General features: G+C 29.1%; 1 protein-coding gene and 1 long non-coding RNA gene across 6 annotated transcripts; one reads left to right on the plus strand and one right to left on the minus strand.

Moving 5' to 3' along the window:
• Positions 1–8,238: 8,238 nt before the first annotated feature.
• On the minus strand, positions 8,239–13,067 carry LOC128397467 (uncharacterized). 3 transcript variants are annotated; one of them, XR_008326954.1, is made up of 5 exons: positions 12,570–13,067; positions 12,377–12,435; positions 11,645–12,073; positions 11,066–11,561; positions 8,239–10,916 (listed from the first exon to the last, which is right to left on the minus strand). It is a non-coding gene; the product is annotated as an uncharacterized LOC128397467 (long non-coding RNA). The 3 variants fall into 3 exon arrangements; XR_008326953.1 differs by having other exon boundaries at positions 8,240–10,913; positions 12,570–13,065; XR_008326952.1 differs by lacking the exon at positions 8,239–10,916 and having other exon boundaries at positions 10,964–11,561; positions 12,570–13,057.
• On the plus strand, positions 12,447–16,756 carry LOC128397466 (transketolase-like protein 2). Of its 3 annotated transcripts, none has more exons than XM_053358194.1 (8): positions 12,447–12,481; positions 13,453–13,560; positions 13,879–13,991; positions 14,088–14,615; positions 14,680–14,873; positions 15,361–15,625; positions 15,706–15,993; positions 16,175–16,756. In XM_053358194.1, the coding sequence occupies exons 1-8, from the start codon at positions 12,462–12,464 to the stop codon at positions 16,540–16,542; spliced, it is 1,884 nt and encodes a 627-aa protein (XP_053214169.1). In that variant the 5' UTR covers positions 12,447–12,461; the 3' UTR covers positions 16,543–16,756. The 3 variants fall into 3 exon arrangements, with proteins under 3 accessions (XP_053214169.1, XP_053214170.1, XP_053214171.1); XM_053358195.1 differs by lacking the exon at positions 12,447–12,481 and adding an exon at positions 13,084–13,221; XM_053358196.1 differs by lacking the exon at positions 12,447–12,481 and adding an exon at positions 13,197–13,338.
• The last annotated feature ends 6,263 nt before the right edge of the window (positions 16,757–23,019 follow it).

Raw genomic sequence — 23,019 nt, forward strand, 5'->3', positions numbered from 1 at the left:
AATCATATTGTCGTAATCAATGTAATTAGGTGTTAAAATGATGATCAAATCTTTTGGTTAAGGTGTAAGATGATGAGGATGAAGATGAGGATGAAAATGAAAGTAGGTTATACAAAAAAAACATAACAAAAAGCGTATTAAGATTAGATAACAAAAGCAAAAGGATTAGTAAGGTTGGATTAGTGTTATTTGGTTGCCAGGGATTAATGGTGTTGATGCAAATGGTATTATATCAGTTTGACAGAGTAATTTGTTGTTTATGATGATGATGATGATGATGTTTCGAGTGAGACTAGATGATGATTATACCCGTGACCAAGGTATTATCATCGAAACCATTATATTTGTATTTATAGTTTTGGATCAAGATTAACACGAGATTTAATAAGTGATGAGGATGCTTTGTCTTCCTCTGTTTCCATTGATCATCACCTTCATCCTAATGATGATGATGATGATGTCTTTTTTTCAATCTAATGTTTATTGAAATATGAGAAGTTAAAAACTTCCTTACATGTAAACCAATGGATTATCCCATAAGGCGTGATCACCCTGTAATCTTTTCCATACCCTATGGTAACATTGTATTATTATTATTCATCATAATGATGATAAAATGGTGAAATATGATCGCAATCATATTACAATTAATCGTCATCACTTGGAGGATAATCACAATCAAGAAAAACATACTGAGCAAAGTAACAATTTAATCATAAGTTAATTTTGGTTTTGTTTTGTTTCATTTTTTTTCTCAATCATATTGATCAAATTTAGTACCTTAATTGTTGAGATGATTGTACAGGGCATTTCACCAAGTTTCCAACAAGTTTTTCTCGAATAACTTTTTTGTTTTTGAGCGTTGAGGCCCCAAACTCGAGTTTTGGTAGTTTAGGTCATACTCAATTGTCATATTAAAATATCAAGGTCATTCCGGTCATTCTGCTAGGATACGGTTTCAAGGTCATTTGGTGGTCACAATCGAATTAACTTGCAATCAATAGCATCCATACGAGTTTACAACTTTTGGACATTATTGTATGATTGCCGGAATTAAACGTTGGAACCAAACGGAATGTCTAAATTTATTCAGTTTTCGCTAATGTGTTTTCTCATTATCATGGTTATCGAAGCTCTTCCGCTCGATAACTTTGTTTATTTACTTATGAGTTTACATAAAATCGACGTAAAAAAGGTAACAATTTAGTTTAATTTAGTTTAATTTCTACTCTAGTTGTTTAATCATCTATTAGATGTAGTTAGTTTAAATTGCACATTTACTTCTAACTGTTAATTTTAAATTTGTCTTTCATTTGACTTGACAATCATTTATTTGTTAAATTACTAATTGATTATATTATTATTTAAAATGAATTTAACTTTATTATACATAACTGTTAATTTTTAATTTGTCTTTCAGTTGACATCAATATTTTTTTGATTAAATTATTAATAATGAATTTTAAATTATTTGTTTTTATTGCATCTTTTCTAATTGTTTTCCTCTCCCTTCCATTCATGATCCTCACCATCAACCTCCTCATTCACATCAACAACCAAAGCAACAACAAAGTGAAAATGAATCCTCTGAATCAACCACAAATGCTCCTCCAACAAGTGGTCAAGAATCAGGACCTGCTCCTAAACATCCTGGTCAATATGACCGAAATGACCTTGATATTTTAATATGACAATTGAGTATGTTCGAAACTATCATAACTCGAGTCTTGGGTCTCATTGCTCAAAAACAAAAAAGTTATTCGAGAAAAACTTGTTGGAAACTTGGTGAAATGCCCTGTATTGTAATACATATAGAAAGTTATTGATTAGAGTTTGTATTCGTCAATAGCTTAATGGACATTCATTTGTGTAATTATCTTGATTTAACTCACAATCAACTGATCTCAAGATCTTGGTTTTTAATTTAATATTAACCTAAGTCAGTTAATAACAATTAACTGGATACAATTAAGTTCCCAGCATCATAGTTGCTAATATGATCAAACAATTATTATTGTGTTGATTAAAGTTTACAATAATTATACACTTTACATCAACAAATGATTGGACAATTGATTTGAAGCTTAATTGTTTAGATTGAGTGAAAAAAATCAAAGTAAATCAATGATCACAATTGATAATCAACATCATGATTAAGGAGGTTGGTACTTTGTTAAGTAGGAGGATTGTTCAATTGATCAATTGAACAATCATATAGGTTTTTAATCATGATTACTTTAAGTTAACAATTTGTTACTTAACAATTTAGGTTAATTGTGTTGTGTCAAGTGTTCAATGTTGATTGTTTAAAGTAAATGATTACAATTACAACTTAACAATCAATTTAACACAAATTATCATCTCATTACTTGATCAACTTTTCAATTATTCAACAATTTGTTTCAATTGATTGTTACTTATTATTATTTTAAAACAATTTAAATTTCAATTGCAACCTTAATCAATTAATTGTTTAACAATCTCAATCTTAATCATCATCCATAAACTTAAGGGTTCAACTACTTTCATAAAAATGAAGACAATTAATCAAAGTAATTAAGGTTTTAATTTTTCTCGAAAACCTTGATTTGTTTTTCCTTGATTGTGATTAAATCATATCACAATTATTATCAATTCTATACGAATCAAACTGATCAACAATCAAACAAATTAACGATCTACTGGTAATCAAAATTACGATAATTTATTAATTGTATTGGTGAGAGATTAAATCAACAATGGAGTGAATGAAAAAAAAAGGTAAAGTGAAATTACATCAATCAATATGTTAGAGTAAATGATGAAGATGAAGATGAAGAAAAAAGTTCTGATTGATTCTGAATTGAACAATATTCTTGTGTCATAAATGATAACAGTTGATAATAGAAAGTAAATTGTGATGATGATGATAAATGGGAAGTAAATTGTTGATCAAATTGTTGGGAAAAGGTTTTTATACATTAGTTGGCAAAGATTTGGCAATTTAAAAGACTGAACCTGAACAATCATCATCACCATCATCATGAACATCATGTTACCTCATCAATGATGATATAATAACAACAATACGAGAAGCAAAAAAAAGTTTTCAGTTTACACAAAAAGCCAAATATACATAATGATATAAAAGCCTTCAGGGTATCCAAGATCAATATTGTTCAAAGTTAACATGAAATAGAAAAAAAAGACAATAGGATGACAAGGAAGATGAAAAAGCCCTCAAGGTAATCATTATCATCATCATCATCATCATCATCTTTTCAAATCCATTTCATCATTCAATTGTAATCCATTAAAGGGAATCCAATTGAAAGATGAGCCCATTTCATGCAAAAGTATTTCCAACCCGCCTTCAAGAAGGTGTATCATCCTCATCATCATCTTTTCCTATATTGTACTCATGATGATAAGATGATGAAGATAATCATTATGCTCTTTACATCTTCATCTTTTACTTTTTATCCTCATCATCATCTTAACCTCCAATAGAGATGGTAAGAGCTCTTAAAGTTAATAGCTACCTTTTTCCTCACATTACCACCAATCTCATGGTGTCTACAGGTAACTTGTTAAATCGTTAGCACATTAAAACCCTTGTTACCTTTGAGATGCTACAAAATTGTAGCTCATGTATCATCTTTATGATATCTACCTACTAAGTTACCTGGTTACCAATTTTTTTTTTGCGAAAAAAACTTTTCTTGTTCACAGATTCCCTGATTGTTGTAATCTAAGTACATTTTTCCTTATTATTATCACTTCATTTTGTAATACACGTTAACTAAACCTCTCATCAACTGATCACAATTAACTTTGAAAATCCATCACTTTTAATTTTTCTTTTCTTTTCCCATCATCATCTCTTTTTTTTATTCATCTCAAGAGGTTCAAAAGCTACACAGGTAATGTTACCTTTTCTCAATGGTAACATTAATTTTCTTAACCTTTATTTACCTTTGATTTCAATTATCTAACCTTCATTTTCCCATCTTACCTGTTGATGGAATATTTTTTATCCGTTCAATGGCCAAGCGAAAAAGTGACCATTGAGCTTTTCGTTTTTCGTAATTTTTTTTCTCTGAAATTCAAGTTGTAAAATCTTTTTTCTTTTAATGATAACTTCACTATAACTGGTCAATAATTTGCTTCTTAATACTGACCATGTTCATGTTCAATGGATCCAAAAGTCTCTTATAGTAAAAGTTTACTTTGTTTATCAATATTTTGGTCAAGAGTTAATAAACCAATGAATGAGAGAAATCATCTTTGGTCAACTCTTTATTTATTTTTTTTCTCCAACGGATAAGTGGTCAATATCACAGTAATATCTTGACCAGGTAAAAATGATGTGGACACGATGAAAAGAGTGGGAGACAAAAGCCTAGAATTGAATGAAGAGACATTAAGGTTTGGACAAACAAATTGGAGGTGGTAAACACATCAGTTGTCATGGTCATCATCATAATCAACATCATCATCTTGGTCATTATCATCAACAAAACAACAATGAAATAAACAACAACAACAATAACAATGAAAATGTGACATAGTAAAAAAAACAAGCAACAAAATCACAAGGAAAACTTTTTTCTCGTTGTCATTGTTATATTAAATTGAAAACTATTTTTTTAACAAAATGGTCAGTAATTATCACCCTCATTATCAACAGTTAGTTTTGAAAAATGATGAAAATCAACCGATCGGTCAACTCTTTTGTTGTCAGGAAGTAAAAAAAATAACTACCAGTTGACCACAACTTGCCACATGTAAAAATATCAATACAATGTGTGTGTTTGTGTGAGTGGACAAGGTTAGTAAATGATTATAATGGACTAAACTTGGACTGACCATTGATAAAATTGAGATGGTAGAAAGATAAATGAATACAAAAACTGGACACTACATCATCATTAACTGGACATAATAATAGAAAATGAAAAAGGTGAAAAAGAGTCAAAGGTTACTAATAATCTGTTAATGACTTTATTCAAGTATAATTGTAATCAGATTAAAAGATTAACATTGATAATATTTTTCACTCCCAGTTAATTATGATCAACATTAGAATCAGAATTATTCTGAGAAACTTATCAATGGAAATCCAGAACTTTCTGAATTAGAATTTCTGATTTCGATTCTCTCTCTCTCTCTCTCTCTCTCTCTCTCTCTTCAAACTGACCAACTTGAAGCTTGACCAATAGGCTGAAAGCTGAGTTCTGATCATATTAATAATTAGATTACCGATAAAATAAAACGATGAAAAAAATGATTCTAATTGATTTTTATTCAATTATCATGAAATTTATCAGAGTTAAAAAATTGATTACGACAATTTAGTTGATTATTTTCTGACAATTATCATTATCGTTAGTTAATTGTTTTTACTTTGAAATATAAGTGAAAGGTGAGTAGTTGAACTGAATTAAATATCAGCTCATATAACAAGTGAAACAATTTACCCTAAGGGTAAATAATATAAACTGTTGATGATTTATTTCATCAAAACTAATCATAAATTGTCACATTTAGTTTGAAATAATATTTATTTACCATTAAATAAAGGGATGAATCAATTGACAATCAGTTGATTAACTTGGTTAATTTAGTTGTCAACAGAAAAAGAAGAGGAAAAAAATTTAAACCTTGTCATTTGTACTTCAACAATTAATTTGATGTGATTAATTTGTTTCACAGTTTTGATGATAATCAAAAGTAACAATTTAACTCAATACCTTACGGTGATAATCAAAGTATTCAGTTAATTGTAACCAATTGTTAAATACTAAACAGTTATGTTAATCAATTCTCATTAATCATTCATTTGACAAACAAACAACGATAACAATTATAATTGTTACTCTCAAATAATTGGATTAACGTTAAGGTGTTAATTGTTATCATCTCCTTTAGAAATGAAAATATTATGATAACAATTTAAATCTTCATTAGGATTATACAGTTAATTTAGTTTCCCATACTTGAAGATGATTAAAAAGACACAAGGTTAATACATTTTGTATGTGTGGTTAACATTTGAATGATCAATTGATGAGGAAATATTAAATTCAAGAGCCAATTGAACAATCAAATGTATAACTGACAACTGATTATGATAACAATTTAAAGTAATTCACAATAATAGACTCAAAGTGATACAGTTTTTTTTATCAATGAATCAATTTCTGATTGTGAATCTTTATTATTATTGTTGTTTTGATATTTCCTTAGTCTCTATTTAATGTTATTATTATAATAACACTGTAGTAATATTGGTAAAGGTAAACATTCAATTGTCAATTACAGTTGATGTTGTTGACGATGATGATGATGATAAGGATGATGAAGATGCTTTAAAGTGGACAGGTAAGGAAGGGAGAAAGGGAGAGGGAGAAAAGAAATCACTTCGAAATTTTTTTTCTCATTTATGTTAAAATACATCGACGATAAAAGATTAAGATACTTTTTCTCAATTGTCGATCGGCCTTCAAATACTAAACCTATTGTCAAATATTCACCTTTACCCCGTTCACCTTTACCACCACCCTATTCCCTTGAATGGTAACAATTTGTAAGCCATTAATACGCTTGGTTCACTCTGTATAATATATATATAAGGTTAAAGGCTAAAGGGAAGCTCAAAATATTATATACCGAGTTGTAAGTATATTTGTCCATGAGAGTTGTTATCATAAGTGACGCGGTCACTAAGGTCCATTGTTAATTCATTTGGTGGTCAACTTTTTTTTCCCTACTTGGTGTTCATTACTGGAGGCGCTTTCATTATCTCCATCTCCATCCTCATCTTCATCTTCATCCTTGTCATCCCAAACTCTCGAGTAAGAAACTATTTGAAAGGAGTATTTTTCTTAAAGCAAACTCTTTGGTCTCTCTCTCTCTCTCTCACTCTCTTGGATTCAAAATATGATTTCATTGTTGTTATTGTTGTGATTATCTTTTAATTTTTCCTTTGACTTTGACCATTGTGAACATATTGATTCTTGACCAGTATATCAACAGCATTGTCCATATCGGCAGTGGTCATTCACCAACGGCAAGACTGATGACCGCAAGTCGATAACAATCATTATTATCATTGTAATGATGATTTTTCCGATTCCTCCGACCCAAAGGTGTTGATCATTGATTTTGTCAACCATTGTTGTTAATTGTTGATTAATATCATATTCATATGCACTCAAGGGTAATTGTTGTTGTTGTTATTGTTAATCATTATCATGAATAAATATGATGATAACCATTAAAGTGTTAATCAACTATGATAATGATAATATATTTATTTATTGTTCAAAAGGATATTCAGTTGATAGGAAACGGAAAGTGTTACCTTCAATTGTTACGATTATATTTAAATTCGAATTGTTATTTCAAGTTGATTACTTTCAATTGGATTATTGTTTCATTTTATATCCATTTAAATGTGTATCTATGAGTGTGGGTATTCATGGGTATGAATGTTGATCGTGAGTTGATTCAACAATTTTAAGAATTGATTCTCATCATCATTTCAATTCTCTGGAAAATCATTGGAAATAATAATCAATTTATCATCGTAACAAGTTAACAATTTAAATTACAATTTAAATTGTTAATTTCTCTCTCCTGGTTGATTTAATTACGAGAACATGTGAAAGAAAAACGTTTCCAATTGAATTGAATTGAATCTAAATGTTACCTGAATAGTTAATCAGTCTAATTGTTGAAACAATTAACCAAAGAAATGGTAATCAATTCAAATTGAAATTATAACAATTCCAAGTGTTAATTGTTTCTTACTTTTCAGTGTTAATTGTTACAGGGTAAGAATTAGATTTAAATAAATTAATGACCTGATTATCATTGACAATCAATTGCTATTGATTGTCAATATTATTTAATGGTTATAATAATAACTGTTAACTTAAAAGCATCGGTTAAATTGTAATGATGACAAAAAAGTTACTTTAATAACAATTACAATTAATTCAATTGTTATTCAAGTCTCAATGATCACAATAGATTATCATTTATTGTAATAATAATACAACAATCAACTCCCACAACCACCACCCACTTGAAATAAGCAAATATTGATATAATAATTATATTTACCAAGAATTAGATGTGATTTAATTTTTCTCATTGATCCTATCTATCTAATCCATTGAAAATGTAGTAACAATTAAGTTAATTGTTACCAATATATACTCACATTTGGATATTCAGTTTGACTATTGAATAGATTTACTATTAAATCATCTATCTGATAATCAGTGTAAATAAAAATTGATATTGATGAGAAACAAGCACATTCTCAATGGTCATCACACCTTGAAACTGACCATCAACAATTTAATATCATTAACAATTTGAATTTGAATTATTTGGTTGATACTAATAACTAAATCATAGTAATTAACTTGATCTCTTATAAAATTTAATCTCAATTGGTTTCTAGTCAATTCATCAATCGGATAATCAGTTGAATGAAATTTTGTTTTTTTCATTTTCGTCTTGATTATCATCATTGATTATTGAGCATCTTTATTATAGGAATTGATTTTTTGTTCCTGTTGAATACAATGCTAACTATAGGATAATATGAACATCATCATCTTCATCTTCATCTTCATCTTCATCTTCATCTTCATCATCTTCATCCTTTTATGGTTAACAGAATGATGATAATGGATGATTATTGTGATGATGTATTTTCAATATGTTTACGTTGTAAATCAAAGTGAATTTGTTTCTTTGAACTTAATTAGAAAAGTTTTTTTCTCTCAATCAAAAAGAGTTGATTAGTTAATTGTGATTAGAAAATTGAAGTAAATTAAATAAATTGTTGGAGTAATAATTTTCCTTTCTATTGGTCAACAATTAACTTGTATAAGTAAATCAATTTACCAATTGAAATGATAATCATTGTTAACATATTATGTTGGTCCATCAATTGTTTTGTATATTAACTTTAATCCAAGGCCAATGATTAATTTGATTTAGTTAAATCAAAGTGTTAACATAAACATGTCTCACCTTACCTTTGTTGATTAACTGATTGTTATTACAATGAAAATGTTATAATACACACAAATAACAAAGGTAACCAAATGATCAAGTTAATGGGCATGAGGATGATAAAGGTTAGTTACATTTGATGATTTAGTTGATTGTGAAAACAATTAGTTTCAATGGATTAACTAATTTGTCTTGATAACAATTGATTTCGTGTTTGCAATTGATCAACATGATCAAACCTTGGGAATAAAATAATTTGTTATCATTTATATTGAAATAGATCATCAGATGATTATAATGATGATCAAGATGAAGGGAAAAAGGATAAGTTGAACCGGAAGGAAATAGACTTTTACTTTTATCTATTTTTTGTCATCTTCCTCTCTCTTTCTCTCTCTCTCTCTATTATTGTCACAATCAAGATGAAGATGATGATGAGAGAGAAAAAAGGACATTCGTGATGCTTTTACTATTCTAATCACTTGGATGATGATTGTTTCCTATTTCTCTGAATCTCTCATGAAGACAATGAGATGAGACCGGAACAAGTTTCCAACAAAAAAAAACTATACTCTTGTTAACCAGTTAATCAACTGAATCAACAGAATTTATTTTCCAATATTAATATTGATTCTGTTTTCCATCCATGGGCATCATTTCCGTTTCCGTGTATTCGTCTCATGATTCTTTTGATTTATTTTTGTCATCGTCTTCATCTTTTTCCGTTTGCCTTTATTGAAAATTCATTTTCATGTTAATTGTATTGTTAGTTAACATTCAACTGGTTCCAATGATGATCATCAGTTAATTAGATAATTACCTTTATAATAAATTAATCTCTCTGTCTCTCTCCAAGTTAAAGATGATGATAGAGACACTTAATCACGATAGATTATATATCTGATTTAATCATCAATTACAATTTGATTGTATCGTGATTTAATCAACCTTCAATTGTTTAGGTTCAAATTAACACGAAACTTTGTCCATCAGTTGGAAATTCATTCAACAGATTTCAGCTAATCATCAATGGACAATTAACTTAATCACTGACAAAATGATTTAACATCTTTTCATAACCTTAGTGACCTTTTCTTGTAAATCGACAACATGTTTACACGTTCATTGATCAAAATGATTTAGTTAATCCAGTTAGATCAATCTATATACATACTCATCTTAACAACAACAATTAAATTAACAGTTCAATCAAAGATTAATCATCTATTTGATTGATGGATCGATAAAATTAGTTAAGTAAAAAACTGATCAGTTTTAACTATAAACCATTTTCACCCAAAATTCATCAACTACAAAGTTAATTATCATTAAAAGGGAAAACAAATTAACTGTCTAATTTAGTGAAGATAATGATTGAAAATAATAACCAACATGATGAGGTTAATTTGAATGAGCATCAATGAACAGAATTGAATGTGACTCGTTAAATTGCGGAAACAGAATTAAAAATAAAAAAGTTTCACCAAAAACAAACATCATCATCATCATCATCAACTTTGAAACCATCGAGTATATCTAATCATTATTATCTTCATTTATCATCTTCTCTTCATCCATTTTGTAACCTTTTCACATAAATATTTGTTGCATGATTCCTTCCGATCATCTTTCCTGTTTCATCATCCAATTTTCTCATCATTATCATCATGATCGCCTTCCGATCAGCTCATCATTTCCACCACCATCATCACTTGACTTTCCTTTCACTCCAACCTCCTCATTTGCCTTTTGCTCATCCTCAGGCTTGATCATCAAGATGATTCCGCATCTTCCTCATCCTCATCCTCATCATCCTCCTCCTTTCTCTGAATATTGTTACCACTGTTTCTCATCATGATGAACCGTTTTTTTGCTTCTTCTTTTCTTGAATTGGGTATCTACTTTGAGAGAGAGAGAAAGAAGAGAAATAATTTTGAAGATGATGATGTAAAAAAAGAGATGTAACAAGATCTTTCCGGAGGAACCATCAACAGGCAACAAAAACGATTGTAAATACAATTTGCATCTATTCAAGCAAACGGTAATTCACCTCATCAATGGGATCCAATGTCTCTATTAGATTTGACGCTTTTACACACTCAGAATTGTATTGTAAAAGATAATTGTTTCTCCCAATTCACAAAAGGACCACAGGGCTAATAACAAGTCTCTTCCTCTTTTATCCTCATCCTTGTTATCCTCCTCCTCCATTTTTTTTTGTTCACTATTCCATTATCATCATCATCATCATCATCAGGTTATCTCTCCAATTATGTGATTCACAATTTGATGCCTTCTCTTTGTTTAAAGCCTTTTCTTTGTTAGTATCTCCAGTGTGTAATTGATTCTTGTAATTTGGTATCTTCATGGATCTCAAGATGATTATGTTGATTATGTTTGTTGAAAATCAATTAAAATAACAGTTGATAATCTTGTCGTTCAAAATGCTTTTTTTTGCGTCCATTAGGAATACGATTTTGGTGAAATTTAAATATTGTTACAATCGTCATCATCATCATTGGGAATATTTGATTGTTTATCCTTTGCTGTTGGTGAAATTTGGGGACAGAGAATAACAGTTAGTTGATGATAATATTATATTCTAATTGATTGATCGGAGAAAACTTACTTTTATTATTAATACAATTTGTCATCAATTGATTAGGGATAACAAAGTTGCATAGTCCATACTTTATGATTTATCATCGGTAATTTGATCCTAATCTGTATCAATGTCCGGTCATAGTGGTGTTTCAATGATTAAGAAAATGTTCAAGCCCTTGGGGTAATTTGTTGTTAACATTATTTTGACAAATCAAATGGTTGATTGTGGAAAATTTTATTAGCCATTTATCAGCAATAAAATAATATTCATTTTCCTTGATGATTAATAATCCAATCAGAAATCGATCAACTATTTCCAATGAAAGTTACATGAGAATTGACAAATGAGATGCTTGAGAATTGTAACAATTTAACATCATTTTTGTTTTCTCGAAACAAACTGAATTAGAAATCAAAAAAAGTTCTAATAGTTGATCAACAGAATTCGTGGAAACTGAAATGAAAGAAGTTAGAAAAAACTCTGGATTAGTTCATAAAATCAAATTTCTCAGTAAATGTTTCAACTAATCGAATCTAAATTCATTAGGTTTACGATAAAATTAGAAAAAAAAATCTTAAATTGTTATCTAATTGTTTGAAATGATTAATGAAACAATTTAAATTTAATGGAAAATAATCAATGGAGGTCACGCCATCTATTGTCGACCAATCAAACTACCTTGTTCGGATAATTTAAATTTCGTCTTTTTTTTGATTGTTGTGTTTCAATTTGATTAGTGATTAATTAAATAATTACCATTAATTTAACTCCACCAATTGATAAATAACCATCAGGAGTATCCATTAAGTTAAAATCTAAAGGTTGACATTGACAATTAATAATGAAATGGAAAAAAACAAGGTAAGAAGAAGACAATTACTAAATTAGATTAACGGTTTGTTGACAAGATAGAAATCAAATTAGGTTAATTATTATTAAATCGACTTACGTAATTATCTTTTGTTGAGTGAGCCGAGGAAATTTCAATGAATCAGAAACAACAGAACAAAAAAAAGAAAACATTGTAATAAGGGTAATTGCAACAAGTTAATTGTTGTTAATTCTGCCAATTCAACCAATTGTTTAGAAAGAGAAAAAAAAATTCTCCATTTAGAATCCCCATTTGTTTTGATGAATTTCCTGTACCAATCAGAAAACAGGAATAATTGTAATCAGTGAATTTCCTCATGTTATGTGTCCTCATGAATAGAAAATTACACCATCATCACCAATTAGAATGTAAAAATTGAGATAACAATTAACTTGGAATAGAAAACAACAAAACAATGAGTAGAAGTCAAGACCTGGTATTGGATACAGTTGAAGGGACAAAAGACTCCAATTAATTGCAAGAGATTAATGGTGTTGGTTGATTATTGAAAAGAAAACATGGCGACCTTGAAGAAAGAAAGATAATTAGAAAGAGAAGATAAATGTGAGAGAGAGAGAAAATGATGAAAAGGAGCTTGTCAATTGGTTGAACAAGTTAATTTCTAATCGTCTGTCTTGTTGTTAACTTTCACTTCGGAGAAATTAAATTTCCTTTTGTTTGACTTTGTTTCTGTTTTTGTCAATCCAAACATTTTGTGTCAATTAAACCGGTAAATTTGTTTATTCTTATCAACAATTAACTTGAAACACTAGTTGATTCGTTCATTAATCGTTAATCAGTCTCACTAATTTCATCTTTTTCTCTCTCTTTTTCTCCCTTCATTTAGGTAACTAGAAACAATTTTTACAAAATTTATTCTATTCTCTTTTTCAGTTGAGAGCAGTTTGGATTTATAATCATTATCGTTTTCTTTAATTCTTTGATATTTAATTCACTTTAGATCATCAAGTCGACAATTTATGAAAATGGCTAATTCAGATTCTCTTAAGGATATTGCTAATCGTCTCCGAATTAACTCAATTAAAGCCACCCAAGCTTCTAAATCAGGGTAAGTTTCATTCTTTATTCTCTTTTGTTTTTGCTTGTTTTTCTATTCTCTTTGTGGAACTTTTCATTTTCTCTTTTTACATTTAATGAAACCTTGTGGTAAATATTACAAAATGAATTGTGTTATAACCTTTTTAACATAGAAAAAGAGAAAGAAAAGAAAAGAGAAAACTGTGTTTACGTGTTTACTTTTGTTCTTTTTTCTGGTTGTATAATAAACCGGTTTCCGGGCTACACATGGTAGAACCATTTTCTGTTGGATTTCTCTTGATTTTAACCTTTTTTTCGATTGAATTTTCTATTCTTTTTCTTTATCCAGACATCCAACATCATGTGCTTCCATGGCGGAGATCATGGCTGTTCTGTTTTTCGACACCATGAGATATTCACTCAAGGAACCAAGACATCCTGCCTCTGACCGATTAGTTTTGAGTAAGTTGTTCAGTGACTGAACTTCAGTCTCTTGTTTTCTTGGTGAAATTTTTGTCTTAATCTTTTTCGATTTTTTCATTTCTCTCTCTTCTACAGGTAAGGGACACTCTGCACCTATTCTTTATGCAGCATGGGCTGAAGCTGGTCTATTCCCTCAATCTGATTTACTTAATCTTAGAAAGATTGACTCTGATCTTGAAGGTCATCCAACACCAAGATTAAACTTTGTTGATGTTGCCACTGGTTCTTTGGGTCAAGGTTTAAGTTGTGCTGCTGGTATGGCTGTGATTGGAAAATATTTTGACAAGACCGATTTTCGAACCTATTGTTTAATTGGTGATGGTGAATCAGCTGAAGGATCAATATGGGAAGCGATGGCTTTTGCTTCTTATTACAAATTGGACAATCTTTGTGCTATTTTTGACGTTAATCGACTTGGACAAAGTGAACCAACCGCTTTACAACATCAGATGGATGTTTATGAAGCTCGTTGTCGTGCCTTTGGTTTTGAGCCGATCGTTGTTGATGGACATGATGTGAATGCTTTAGTTGCCGCTTTCGCTAAAGCAGCAGCAACCAAGGATCGTCCATCAGCCATAATTGCTCAAACATACAAAGGAAAAGGTAAATGAAAATCATTTATTGCTAATCACCAGATTTTATTAATATCTCTTTTTTTTCCTGTTAGGTTTTCCTGATATTGAAGATAAAGATAACTGGCATGGTAAACCTCTCGGAGACAAAGCCGACGTTGTCATTAAACACTTGGAAAGTCAACTTAAGAATCTGTCTCTGCCTATCAAACCTTTCAATGGATCAGCCCCTGAAGTCGATATGAAGGTTTCTCTATGTGAACCACCCAGCTATAAACTCGGGGAAAAAGTGAGTTGATCTACAGTTTTCACGTGATCAACAATTAACTTTATCTTGTTACATTTTTCTCATCTCTTTATCGTTGTCACATTTGCACTGGGAAAATGAGTTCCCTTACAAATGGATGAATCAGATTACTCTGTCTATTGATCACAAATACACCAGCCACCAAACTCAATCCACCTAAACTAATTATTACTGAAACGTTGTTCATTAGACATTGTCAATAGATAATATTTAAATTAGTTTTAGATTACTTTTTGTATTTGCATAAATGTTACATCTCTTGCTGAGAGAGTAGTAAGTCTCTTATCAGGGATATCAGTTTATGCTTAATCATTTGAATTAACTCATTGTAATGAGTACTTTTCACAACCTTTCGTGAGGTACTTTAATTGCTTCTCAATTTCAATTATCAAACAGACTGTAATTTCCAATCATGAAAATGACTTTACAATGAATTTTAACTCTTAATTTTGTTGATTAATTTTATCAGGTTGCTACTCGTCAAGCTTATGGTACTTCTTTGGTGAAACTTGGTAAAACCAATCCTCGAGTTCTTGCTTTTGATGGTGATACCAAGAACAGTACTTTCTCTGAAACCTACAAGAAGGCATTCCCAGATCGTTATATCGAGTGTTTCATTGCTGAACAAAACTTGATTGGTGTTGGTATCGGTGCAGGATGTAGAGGAAGAGCAATTCCATTTGTTTCAACATTTGCCGCTTTCTTTTCCCGTGCCTTTGATCAACTCCGAATGGGTAACTTAGTCTCCATCGATAAATATAATTGATCGTTTATTTACCTTTCTCTCTCTCTCTCTTTTCTCCAACTAATTTAGGTGCAATTTCTCAGGCCAATATTAAATGTGTTGGCTCTCATTGTGGTGTTAGCATTGGTGAAGATGGACCATCTCAAATGGCTCTTGAAGATTTAGCCATGTTTAGAGCTATTCCTGGTTGTAATGTTTTCTATCCCTCTGACGCTGTTAGTATGGAACGAGCCGCTGAATTAGCTGCTCAGCGAAAAGGAATTGACTTTATTCGTACTTCTCGACCAGCAACTCCTTGCATTTATTCAAATGACACCGTTTTTGAAGTTGGCAAGGCTAAAGTTGTTAAACAAAGCGGTTAGTTAATTTTATCAACAATCTTATCGAGGTTTTTTTTCAATCAAAGTGTAATAAAAATTACTCTTTGCTTTTGATACTTTTATTGCCCAATCGGTTATCATTGATCACAATTTATTGGTTTCTATAAAAGTGATACTTTTATTAATGTTAATATTTTTCTTTATCTTTTTCAATTTAGCCGATGATCAAGTACTTCTTATTGGTGCTGGTATTACTCTTCACGAGGCTTTGAAAGCTGCTGATCAACTTGCTCAACAAGGAATCAATTGCCGAGTCTTAGATCCATTCACTATCAAACCAATTGATGCTACTGGTATTTCGGAAAACGCTAAAGCTTGTAAGGGACGAATTGTTGTCGTTGAAGATCATTATCCAGAGGGAGGTTTAGGCGAAGCTGTTTCTGGTGCTCTTTCTGGCGAAACAGGAATCACCATTAAACATCTCGCTGTTCGAGAGGTTCCTCGAAGTGGCCCTCCAGATGCTCTTATTGAAAAATACGGAATCGGGGCTAATTCAATCATTGCAGCAGTTAAAAGTTTTGCTTAATTGCGTCAACAAATTTAAAATAATTTGACACTTAACATTCCCATCTTAATGTTTTCCCCATACAAATTGTCAAATTTACTGGGATAATCAAACGAACGAGAAACTATCTTCCTCCAATTAGTTTCTTCCTAATTGTAATTTTTTTTTTCTAAATTGCAAACGAAAGAAAAATTAAATTTGCATATTCAGAATAAGAAAAATTCCACCAACTAAACACCCAAAATGATTACGTGTTAATTACTCAGGTAATACAAACACAAAACTAATCAATCTTGATGACTTGCAACTGAATTAGTTTTGATTATTGGTAAACAAACAATTTGTGATTTACTTGAACTAAGAAATTGAGATTTTTTCTTTCCCCAATAACATCAATCAACTGTCCTTGTCCAACCATTAACTTTTTAGTTTATTAACTACCGGTGAATTATTTGCTTACAATATCAACAATTTAACTGGAAAATTTTTCTTATGAAGGGAAAAAGAGTTTGATTTTAATTGTCAACTTGTTGAAATACAATTGGGACTTTAATTAATCAACCTTGATTAAGTAAAGATTAAGTGTTACCGTTGATTATTATCAAGTTAATAAAGTTTCCGGCTGCTTGATTTTTCAATTGGGGACAAAAAAATTGCGTTGACTTAATTGTTGATTATGATTATTTTGTTATAAATACAATTCAAGGTGTATTAATGATTTAAATCAACATAAAACTAACCAACCAATCAAATGGCCAATTTTGATTACATTGAAAAACCACAGCAACATAAATCCGGAAACTTGTAGACGACAATGAATTAAGTTAATCATCAATCAACACGATAAAGTAATTAAGTAAATAGAGTGACTAATATTGCGATGCAGTTAATTGTAAAATTTAAGAGATTAACAAATTTTAAGTGATGACCACTGATTAGAATGTAATTAACGGGTTAATAATATCGAGTATCAAGTTAATAATGTTATCATTGTCTTTGAATGAGATCAAAGTGATAGAAGATTTAATTTGATTAGAATCATAATAGTGAAGAAGATGAAATATCGAGAGAGAGAGAGAGAGAGAGAGAGACTGATGATGATGATGGATGATGATAAAGTGTATGAAAGAGTGAAACGAAAGATGAAGATGAAGATGAATTTAAATCAACATTAGGGTTCAGTTAATTTCCTCATTCGACTGGCGATGCATGATAATCATTTCTTTAATTTCAATTACTGACCTTTTCTTATGTGAGAGTGTGAGTGAGAGATGAAGATGATGATGATGATGATGATTGCGTGCTTCACAACTTTTTCATTGGATTATTATCATAATATCATCATCATGTTATCGGATTCATGAAAAGTTAAATTTCAACATAAATCACAAATTCAGACCTTGGAATCAACATTATTATTATAATATGAAACTTGTTACATTAATTAAATTACTCCGGTGAACAAAGTTAATCAAAAATCATCTCCATCATCATCATCATCATCATCCTTTTAATAATTACTTTTGCTCAACAGGAATCATCCTCATCATCAACATCTCTCTCCATCATCATGGTAACCATGAAGTTTTGAGAAACTTTTTTTTCGAATTTTTTTTTTATTCTCTTTTACTTTTCTCTGATTTCTAATTAGCAGAAAAAAAGTTCAATCTCTCAATCAATGGTAACTGAATTAACGTATATATGGTTGATTGGAATTTAATTTAAATCAACTGACAGATATTTTTTTTCATCTTCTACAATGATTACTTTTGATTATTGGTTTCCATTAATTCTGATTGATTCTGTCAGATTTAAATTACGATTCACTTGATGATTTGTGGTCTCATTGATTTGATTTGATTGTTACAACTTTTTTTCTTATATTATCACAATCAGTTGGAAATTAATTTTCTTGGTGGTAAATTTTTTACTCTCTCGCTAACAATTAGTTGATTATTAAGTTAACATTGTGTATTCATTTGTGGTATTTAATTAATTTTACCGATCAACTAATTGTGATATTAATCAAGTAGCTTTCAAGTTGTTGTTTTTTTTTCTTGTCCGATCAACAATTAACTACTAATACTATTAAATTGATGGTTATCATCATTAATTAACTAATGTACTTTGTTCAATAGTTAACAATCAACTGATGTCGTCAAAGTGATTTAACCTGATTATGTAAATAATCAGGTAAATGATTTTTTCCGTTGTTAGCTAATTATAAATTTACCTCACTAATCAACTAATCAAGTAATCAGAAAAAAAATTCAAACTCTAATTGTTGGAGAAATGTATCTAACTTTAACAATCTAAAATCATCACATTAGGAACAATTAATCAACCATTAATAATCAACAAATCGTGAACAATTGAACCATTAAAATATTAAACAAACAACAATCAATTAACAGTTAATTTACCTAATTACTTATTCGTTATAACAATTAACTTGAAAGGCCAACGTTAAGATTAAATTTATCAATATAACTTTTTAATATGTATAAGATATAAGATTGATTGATTATCGATAAACAATTAAGAGGAAATTAACTAAAAATATCAATGGTAAATTGTTGTTACAATCTGATGATTAATCAAATGGAAAAATATTATTCTTATTGATAATAACAATCAGAATGATGTTGTTGCAATTAAAATTGATGAGACTAAATTGTTAATCATAGTAAATAAAATAAAATTAATTGTATGGTTAACAATCAATCTTATCATTTTGAGCAATCATTTTAATGGTTAAACACATTAAGATGATACTGATTACATTTTAATTGTCATGGATTCAATTAAATAATAAATATTATCAATGATAATAATATTAAAATTAATATTAATCAGCAATAAGTGATCAAAATATTAATAATAATGAAAACAATTAACAAATTTTTACATTTGCAGAGGGTTAACAATTTAATCAACTTGAGACAATCAATTTTACACCTTATCACGTTCACATACATGATAATGATAACATTTAATCATCAGCAATTAAGCACAGGTAAACACATTTGAAGAAAATAAATATTTCCTCTTCTCATTTTGATATCTAACATCATTGATGATAATGATGAGGATGAGGATGAGGATGATGAGAAGATGAAGATGAAGATAATAACGATTGTGTTTAGGTAATAATATTAGTACGTAAGTCGTTATACTTTTAAGTTCCTTGTTTTCATCTTGGGCAAACAAGTTGAGTCTCTTTTAGCTATATGTCAAATGTTCATTCTTAGGATGAAAGAGAGAGGGAGATGATGATGATGATGATGATGATGATGATGGCTTTAGGGAAGAGAAGAGCATCATCTACATCTCATCTTCTTTTTCGCCATCATCTTGAGTTTTCTTTTGCTCTCTTTCGACCTCATTTTCTTCAAACGTCTTAACTAATGTTCTTGCCGTTTGAATGTCACCATTCAGTTCCACGCCTCAGGCTGAGCTAGAATCTTTCAGAAGGAACTAACGTGCTGATACTTTTTTACATGAAGAGGAAAGATGATAAAGAGTAGTAATAAGATAACGATGATGATGATGATGATGAGCAAAATGATAATGTTGGTGTTGAGATGGTGGAGGAACGTAAAAAAATGATTGGAGAAAAAAATTTATGATAAAACCTTGAGGTTAGAAATGAAATCGAATGATGTTTTTTTCTGATTCTGTTTCATTTATTTATTTTACTCTTTTTTTCTTACTTCATTTATCAATTAACCAAAGCAATTAACTGATTTTACCATGAAAATTCAATGAAAACTCAATTGAAACCATAAGATTGGTAAAAATCATCATGATATTAATAGTGATAACCAAATGATGACAATAAAAAAGTTTCAAAATTTACAAAAAAAAAGCAACAAAATCAATTCCGATGTTATTATTAATATTGATTTTCCCTTTACTAATATTAATTATTGCCAACAATTAACCTCTTGTAATTGTAATTTGGATGAAACAAATGATACAAATCCCCATGGATTTAGCTGATTGATTTATCTGTATCAAAGTGATGTCAACATGATTAGTTTGTGATTACGTTATTTACAAAATAATTAATTGATATTAATCAATATTAATTTTTTGGTTGATTATTATTACTTTGGCCTTAACCCAACTTGATTGTATTTAAAACATTTAAAACAGTTCCAGTTGATTATAATCAATTTTTGCCTCAATCAATGAAAAAAATTAAACATCAACATTATTATGATTAAATGGATTGATGATCATGATGCCTTTTTGTTTACATTTAATTTGATTTTTTCGCTTAACTATCAAAACAATTTAGCTCAACAATTTAACTTAATTTGTTTTACTTTAATCACTTAAAGTATCACAAGAACAAAAAAAGCAACAACAACAATCAACGATACCCAAAATTAAAGCTAAACAATTTACATTTATATTTATTTTATTATATTATGATAATTAAAACCAACTCACCTCTAAAAATAATGATAATCAACTCACAATTAAGTTAATTCAGTTAGCAAAAAATTCAATCCATGTTTATAGTTGATGACCTGTTATCAAGTTAATCAATAAACAAAATGAGAGCTTATAACTTAATCTTAATCATCAGAAAATGTTGATTGCAATGATAATCAATTGATAACCAACGAATTCATCTTATTATAATCATCTATTAATATTAATGATTATCGTAGTTGATGATTAAATGCTAATAATTCATCATTTTTTGTTAATTTATTTCCTTAATCAATAATCAAGTTAGAAGAAAAAAAAAAGTTCTGATGAACAAAAAAATCGAGTCCACAAACTTTTCAGATAATATAAAGTTAATCCAGTTTAAATTATTATGAAGAAGAGACTAATCAAAAGTTAATCATGGTTAAGTATAATCAGTTAATTTGGATTCTCTTAATAAGCTCAAAGGTTTAGATTACTTGTCCAACTAATTAGAAGCAATTTACTAATTTGGTTCTAATCATTTGAACGGAAAATCTAATTGTTAATCAGTTGAGGATTCTAATTTTTTGCTTCAAGTTCTGAATACATATAATCATCAATGTCTTAAATTGTTGTTGATTTCACCTTTTAATTCAATTGTGCCCATTAATTGTAAACAATCAAAAGCCCGTATATGATTAAGCTTTGAGCTTCTGATTCTGAACAATAACCGCAACAATTTAACAAATTGTTTCAGACAACAATAGATTTTAATGATAATCACTTTTAATCATCATCTTGTTTGAACAATTTATTCTGTGTTATAACATTAAAGTGACAATCAAACAGTTAATTCTGTTGATTAAGGTAATAATAATTCACCAACAATCAAAACTAACTATTGATAATTACGCCAATTTGTTTTTTCATTTTCAGGTTAAGTTGTAATAAGAAAACAAAATTAACTTGATGATTATGATGAATGATTTAAATTGTTTAAATGATTTAAGCTTCAATACAAGAAAGGGTTACAATGGAAACTAATGAGTTAAAAGTTAATCAAGAGAAATTAACTTTCTAATTGTAATAATCAAATCAAATGAAATAGTTGAAGAAAAAACGATTTTTTCTCTTCAAACTGTTCAATTAACTTTCATTCAACAATCAAGTGTAAATTGCGTGATTAAATTTGATTCCTTTTAAATCAAAGTTTAGGTAAAAATTAATGTTTAAATTGTCTGGTACTTTAATCAACTTGCAACAATTTAGAGAAAATTTTCTAACAGTTAACTTAAATACATCATTACAATCAAAGTAAATCATCACAATTGTTAATTTGATTTCTTTGATTGTATTGAATGTTTCATCCTTGATATTAACTCTCTCTGATTGTTAATTGTGATTGCTACTGATTGTTACCGTTGAAAATTGTTCATTAAACGTTGATTAATGTTCAATTGTGTGGAGAAAAATTAAATTTATCTTAATTGTTGTTGATAATTTAACTAATTATCAACTCACGGACACATGAAAATGGATTAACTTTTAACAAGATTAACTAAAGTTAAACGAAATCTATTTAATCATGTTAATCAAGAGCAATTGTTTTATTAATTTACTGATTTAACTTTGATAATTAACAATTTAATCAAGTCAAACCCTTTAACTTTCATCTGGTTAATTGTAATCAAACACAATTTTTTTAGTCTTAATTGTTTAACGTTTGTTTAAACAGGCAAATTAAATTGTTACTCCTTTTGAATTAAATTTAATTGTACAGTTTAAAATTGTGATTCCCGAGGATGGAAAAAGAAATTAAAAGTTAAACAATTAAAATTATCAATCGATTTGTAAATTTAAATAATTTAAATTTACTAACTTTGATACTCTTTAATTGTTCACCATTAACTAATCCACTCCTTCATCATGTTTAGATGAGTAGTTAATTGTTGGTTTATAATTAATGTGCAATTATTTATTAAATTAAATTTTCCTAAATGTATATTAATAGCATAGTTAGTTGATTGTGGAAAATGTTAATTGCAACAATTTAATATATTTATTGCAATTGGA

Source organism: Panonychus citri, unplaced genomic scaffold (genome assembly GCF_014898815.1).
Source record: "Panonychus citri isolate SS breed McGregor unplaced genomic scaffold, ASM1489881v1 Contig00033, whole genome shotgun sequence".
Classification (NCBI taxonomy): domain Eukaryota; kingdom Metazoa; phylum Arthropoda; class Arachnida; order Trombidiformes; family Tetranychidae; genus Panonychus; species Panonychus citri.